The following is a 7065-nucleotide window of genomic DNA, read 5'->3' as shown; positions in this document are numbered from 1 at the left end:
GTAATTTGTTTGTTCCTTTTTAATTAGAAAAATGTTAAACTAAATAAAAATGTAAAAAAAACATATCAAGGACAAATCCACAATTTTAAATATTTTCAAAATTTTTTGGATTAAATTGCAAAAGAATAAATTCTTTTTTATTAGAACAAAATATTTTGGGCAAAATAACAACTTTCACAAAACCTATTTTTGCAATTTTCTCAAAAATAAATAAATAACTAATAATAAATAAATAAAGACGATGAATAAGCAAATCTCAAACACCTTAAGCAAAAATTATTTTGTGTAATCCGAACACCCAAACATCCCCACAAAAGAAAGTTCCAAACATCTATACTCGCTCTCACCCACTCACTAGCCAGAATTTTGCAGAGATGAGCGAAGAGGGGAAGAGATCTCCGGCCACTGGTACCTTTCCGGCTAAGCCGCCGTATACGGCGGATGATCGGAAAACCCCCGCATCTTCGTTATCGACCTCTTCTTCCAGCAGCAGGAAAGTCGTCATCAAGAGTGCCGATATGAAGGAAGAAATGCAAAACGAAGCCGTGAATATCGCCATTTCCGTAATTTATCAGCCTTCCTCTTCTTTCAATTGACTGTATTTGTTCCGTGGCTTGAACGCCTGACTTCACGATTCCTTTCTCTTTACTTCACTCTCTATGAAATTCTCTTTCATATAACCGGAGTTTCGGTTACGCGTGTGCAGGCGTTTGAGAATTGCAGTGTGGAGAAGGATGTCGCGGAACAGATAAAGAAGGAATTTGATAAGAATCATGGTCCTACTTGGCACTGTATCGTCGGCAAAAACTTCGGTAATTTCTTATTTTATTAGATTAATTCATCATTATATCGGATTTTGATTACCTATTAAGAACCTTCATATAGAAATTGCTTGCTTTTGATTTATTATGCATTGGATTGTCGTTAATCATCTGTGAACTTTGATCGTAGTAGGAGTTTGGTTTTGGATTTGATTTTGCATCTAAGATCTACTGATCTAGGTTTAAATCAGTGCCCTGCAAAGTTTCAATTTCAATGGACTGTAGTGAGGTAAAAACAGGAATGATGTATGTGATATATATCTGCAAACATTTGTTCAAGGAAAACATATACATATCAAAGTAAGAATGGGTTTTAGTGAGATTATTCTAGTGTTTATCAAGGCTTTCATAGCAAGCTCAATGTTAGTATTACATTTGTATTGATATATGCATATGTAAACATCTGATAACATATAGTTTTGGTTTTGAGTTTGTAGGTTCTTATGTGACTCATGAGACGAATCATTTTGTTTATTTCTATTTGGAATCGAAAGCAGTGTTGCTGTTCAAATCTGGTTAGCATGCTTTAATGGTGGTGGTGGTGACTGGTGGTGCTTCTTGGACATGTATGTACTCGAAAAACCAATAGAATTTGAATATGCTTGTGGTGTTTGTATATTAGTGTGGACTTATTATTGTGTTTGAGTGCTTTTATAATACCTTTGATTGTCTCCTTTGTTTTCTGTTCTGCTGTTATTTTCTCTTACTTTTAAAAACCCATCAATAGCATGTTCTAAATGACTAAGATAGCGAATGGTTGCCCACCATGAATTCTCCACTTTTACACTTTTTGTAGTTGGGCAATTCTGTATTAATTAAGAGAAAGGTATGACATGACAATTTGTACTGTGTTTGACATATATTGGGTTTGGACTGCGACTGATGTCAATAGGAAAAATGTACATGCCCTTCTAAAAGTTTGTCTAGTCCAGTCTAATCAAATCCGGTTGAGTCATGTCCAATCTTGTCTTGTACCATGCATCATAAAGAACCTATAAGGCTAGAGGGAGTGGTGCATGGTATGCCATGACGACACATCAACGTTTTGGTAGCCACGTCATCGTCATATCACTTTTGCCATAAGACATGAATGACATGTCATTTTTAGGTGGGTCAAATTGGTAAATTTTGAAAAATAAATTGAAAAAAAAAAGAAATAGCCTAAGAGAAGAGGGAGTCGTTCTCTCCCAACCCATTGTCACATCAATTTTTGTCTTTTTTTTTTTTTTTTTTTTTTTTTTTTTAAATCTTTCTCAATCCACAACACATAGAAATTCTATCTTTTTCAACCCATTCAATCTACTCAATTAAAAAAAAATACAAAACAACTAAGGTACAAGTTTTAAAACATATGATACAAGAGAAAATGAGAAAAAGAAAGTAGAGAGAGATGATGAAATGAGTTACTGAAACCGATCAACCAACCCGTTGAAGCGGGAGTGGTATCACCGGTAACTCTATTGCTAATTAAGATTTTACCTTTCATTGTTTTGTATTTTTTTTTAATTGAGTGAGTTAAGAAAGATAGGGTTTCTATGTGTTGTGGGTTGGGAAAAATGAAAAAAATAAAAGAGAAAAAAATGATGTGACAGTGGGTTGGGAAGGAATGACTCTCTCCTCCCTAACCCTCACACACTCTCTCTCCTCGTCACTAAAATGCCATTTGATCTATGTAACTCGACATGCCACCGTTAGGGGATGGTGTATGCCACCCATGCCATGCAAATGCCGATTCCTCTCCCTTGAGTCTAAGAATTCAAATTCAAGAAAGAATTGTGAATCTTATTAACACTTGTTAAAGCTATCAAAGTGACACTTAAAAATTAACATTTGTTATTTTCATCATAGAACATATAGTAACATGTATTTTCTTCATCATAAAATAGTTTAAGTTAAATATAACATTTGTTATTTTCATAGGAGAGAATATATAGTATCGCCTATTTTCTTCTTAAAATAGTTTAGACAATTGATATACATTTGCACAATTATTTTTCTTTCCATATTGTTAGAAATTGGGGTTGTAACAAGGCATGTTGATAATCAAGCTGGTCTTATACAAGTTGCTATAATGCATTTGAAAAGTTTAATTCAAGTTAACCAAAATGATTGATAACGTTAAAATCTTCAACACATATCACCTATTTTTATCTTTGTATGACTGACGAAATCACAATGTATTTATTTACACCATGTCATCAATGGATCGACATATAAAGCATGAGAAACATCAACATTTTTTATAAGATATAACTAGTTATGGTAAGGATTTAATCACGATGAATATTCATAATCCTAGTCATTCTCTTTAAACATTTAAACATACTAGGAGTAGAGATTTTTATTGGAAAACCTTTCTTTAAAGCCTTAATTTCATACGCAAAGTGTTTAGAATTATTCTATAAGCTCTACTGGTAAACACATAATCTTGCAAATGGTGGTGGATTAACCCACCATTTGAGTGTGGTGTGGACTTTTTAGATTGACCCATCATTTGCAAGATTATGCACTTCCAATATCTTAATTTCATACGCAAAGTGTTTAGAATTATTCTATAAGTTCAACTTGTAAACACAAGCTACTATTCTTTCATATTTAAGGTCTTAAAATGCCAACTAAACATGTAAAATATCCACCCAAACTCCATCTCAACAATGTCACTAGAAAGAGATGCTTACAAGGTAATTCCTAAAATTGATACAATTGCAAGTCTTTTGAGTTTTATTGTTTAAAAAAAACAAGAGCTTCATCGTAAATAAGGTCAAACTATAGAGACTTTAATAAAGATTTCATTTGCCACATAAGGAGGATGACCGGGTAACCGAGTAATTAATCAAAATTTTGAGTCCTTTTTTCTAAAAAAAATCAAGACTTGTAAAAAAGGTTAGACTCTATCGATTTTAATGAAAATAACCAATAAATTTGTTTGATTTTATGTATAAAACATGTCTACATTCTCAAAGTTGTAAGACATATCACGTCTAAAAAGAACTTAACGAGGCATCACGCAGGTGCTATGTAACTTTCTATATCTTCTTTCATCCTTTTCAATTGTTTTCCATTATGATTTAAAATTTAAATGCATTATATCATAAATCACAAAACTTTTTGTTATATGTATGGACTAATATCATGTAATGAATAACAAATCAATGTTTTCTCAAAACCCACATTTCAGTATGATTTAATTGGGCCTGAAGCCCAAACTGTTAATACTTAAATAGGTAATTTTGTAGACCGGTTCATATAATGCATGTGGCCATGATGTGGAGTTTTTGGCACAGGTAACCCGTATTACCCTCCAGGCCTCCACCTATCTCTTTCTCGATCTCTCTCGTACACACAGAAAATCATGATTTACATGTTGAACACCATTTCATTGACATGTAGTGAGTTTTGACTTTTGAATTTTGATTAGTTGGTAAGTTGGTCAGTTGTGATAAAGTTCTTCAAAAAGGGGTGGAATTATGTATAATTTGACCTACTGATGGTTTTAGGATACGTTTCTCTCTTCAATTTTCTCTCTAGGGTTCCATTTTTGTCGATCGAGGGACGGAAATTTGATGATCTCATTGAGCAGAATTTGGAAGTGTGCAATGTTTGAAGGTCATTAATCCCATTCAAATTCATTGTAGCAGAGATGATTTTGCAAATTCAGCAAGGTACAAGTTGTTCATTACGATATCTTGCTGCTTCGTTTTAATTCTAGAAACAATTCTTCACATGTGGGGAAACCTCATGCATTTGATGTATACATCTTTTTACAAGAAGAAAAGGCGAGTCAGGAGACATTCATTCTTTTTCATTTGACCTCCAAGTTCTAACAATCTATAAACGTACACTAAACTCACCTTTTCTTTTTATTACAGCTGATTCCATTTCCACTCATCTGATAATCAAAAAGTTCCAAGACATTTTTTCTAAAACGTATTTGTAAAAAAATTGAATACTTGTAAATTCAAAAACTTGATTTTGCTAAAAAGAAATCATATTTTTATTTAACGATATGCCATATATATATATACTATGTAGTATATATAAACACTAAATTAAACTTTATTTCCCTAAAGAACTAAAATCTTTTTTCATGGTTCTTCAACAGCCCTTTCAAATAGATAGAAAAACAGCTTCTTCCTCCCTTTTCTGTGACAACATCAAGATACATATTTTCCCCTTTGTCTATATATATGTAGTTAAAGACAGAAAGAAGAGATATGTTCAGGAACTGTTTATACATATTTAATGAGAGCACATACCATATATTGTATGACAGTTTATTTTCTCGGTTATCCAGAAGCATAATCTTTAAACATAAACGTGTATTCACTCCTCAATATCTGTTACTTTATATAAACCCAATTCCTTGCTCACATTCCATAATTTGAGCTTCATATATGCATTCACTTCTTCCTCCCACCAACTTTCTTGCATTCTTTGACTCTTCTTCCCAATCTGTCGTGTACACCACAGTCAAAATTGACACCAAACATGCCATCTGTGCTGCTAAAAGCCCATAACAAAGCCCCAAAAACTCAAATTTCCACACAAAAGCTAAAACAATGGCTACTGGTGTCCCCACCAAGTAAAAAGAACAAAAATTAATCCTTGCACCAGTTGAAGGCCTTGCACTTCCACGAAGAACACCAGAACATGTAGTTTGTGGGCAGTTAGCTAACTCACATACTCCAATTATGGGCAAAACAGTCATTGTGAGCTTTAAAACTTCATTGTCCTTTGTGAAAACTTTTCCCCATGCTTCTCTTCCTAAAGTAATCCCCAACAACCCAAAAACTGAAGTCAAAACTGCCAATCCTATCGCGACAAGTGTCGCCAAATGGGCCTTACCCGGTTGACCCGCTCCAAGCTCATTCCCTACTCTGGTTGATATCGACATGCTAAGTGCTGAAGGCAACGTGTACATAAGAGAAGTTGTCTGAATCACTATAGCAGATGTAGCAAGTGTAACATGTGGTTTATGAAGATAACCAGCTAAAACAGTCATAAACTCATACCACCACCACTCCAAACAAACTGCTAAACAACTCGAAACAGCAAGCTTAAATAGCACACCCCACCCCTCCCCAGACTCTGTTACATTTGGTTCACATAAAGTCTCCTTAGGGGTATTATAGGTAAAAAACATGTAGCCTAGAATGAGAACCGATGTACTTAAGTTTGTGAGAAAGGTGGAAATCGCAACCCCTTGTACCCCTAAGTGAAGGGTGAATGCCAAAGTGTTGGTGATGGGGAAATGTACAAGTGTTGGAATTAAAGTACACCACATTAATGACCATGTTGCCCCTTTACTTCTTAAAAAGATACGTAAAGGGTATAAAAAACTATTAACAATAAGATCAGGGGCAGCATATCGACAGTATAAACTAGCAACACGTGTGATTTCAGGGTCTTGATGAAGCTTAAGCATGATTGGCTCAAGGTTAAGCCATAGGAACCCAATTGGTAAAGATGCAAAGAGTAGCATTAGGATTGTTCTTTGTAGGGTTAGGTTAACCATGGTTAGGTTTCTTGACCCGAAAGCTTGACTACAAAGGGGCTCCATACCCATGGCTAACCCTGAAAGAACCGAGTAACCGGTTATGTTTGTGAACCCAATTGCTAATGCTCCACCTGCTAACTCAAGTCTTCCCATTTTGCCCATGCATGCAACTGCAATCATGTTCTTTAGGTACCCCACTAAGCCCATGGTGAAAAGAGGGAAGCTTAAGGTTGTCATCATCTTCATTTCCTCCATTACCTATAACAATTCATAACATAAAAAGTGTAAGATTCGTTATACTTTTATACATTTATATATAAAAGTTAAAACAATACATAGGCTTACCATGGGAACTATGAGATTGATCTGAGTGTGGTATGCCATTGATTGCTTGTATATGAAGAAAATGCAAGATTTGATGCAAGACATGGATGTTTTCATGCATGTATAGATACACATGTACATATAAAAAGTGAAGGGGAGAGAGATAGAGGAAAGAAGCAGAGTTGTCAGTGTTGAAAAAGAATGTGAGATGGTTTTATAGTGGTGAAAGGTGGTGGGGTTGCTTTTGTTGTCAAGAAAACAAGAGACAGCTACTTTTAGAAGCTGAGAATGAGATTTATATAAAAATTATGCAAGATATAATGTTTTTATTTAAGCTTCCTTACATGGGTTAAATGCAAGAAATAACAATGTATTTCCTATTATAATATGGGTGGTTATTTAGAAACTGAAAGTACAATGATA

General features: G+C 34.3%; 2 protein-coding genes across 2 annotated transcripts; one reads left to right on the top strand and one right to left on the bottom strand.

Annotated features, from left to right (window-relative positions):
- Positions 1–269: 269 nt before the first annotated feature.
- On the top strand, positions 270–1504 carry LOC145003309 (Dynein light chain type 1 family protein). Its single transcript, XM_078962439.1, has 3 exons — positions 270–563; positions 707–812; positions 1259–1504. The coding sequence occupies exons 1-3, from the start codon at positions 375–377 to the stop codon at positions 1339–1341; spliced, it is 378 nt and encodes a 125-aa protein (XP_078818565.1). The 5' UTR covers positions 270–374; the 3' UTR covers positions 1342–1504.
- Positions 1505–4585: 3081 nt separating this feature from the next.
- LOC145001700 (MATE efflux family protein) lies at positions 4586–7065 on the bottom strand. Its single transcript, XM_078961050.1, has 2 exons — positions 6664–7065; positions 4586–6576 (listed from the first exon to the last, which is right to left on the bottom strand). Exons 1-2 carry the CDS (start codon positions 6781–6783, stop codon positions 5167–5169), a joined length of 1530 nt encoding a protein of 509 aa, XP_078817176.1. The 5' UTR covers positions 6784–7065; the 3' UTR covers positions 4586–5166.

The sequence above is a fragment of the Lactuca saligna genome, chromosome 6 (assembly GCF_052625555.1).
Source record: "Lactuca saligna cultivar CGN05327 chromosome 6, ASM5262555v1, whole genome shotgun sequence".
Lineage (NCBI taxonomy): Eukaryota > Viridiplantae > Streptophyta > Magnoliopsida > Asterales > Asteraceae > Lactuca > Lactuca saligna.
This window is presented reverse-complemented; position numbering and strand designations above follow the sequence as displayed.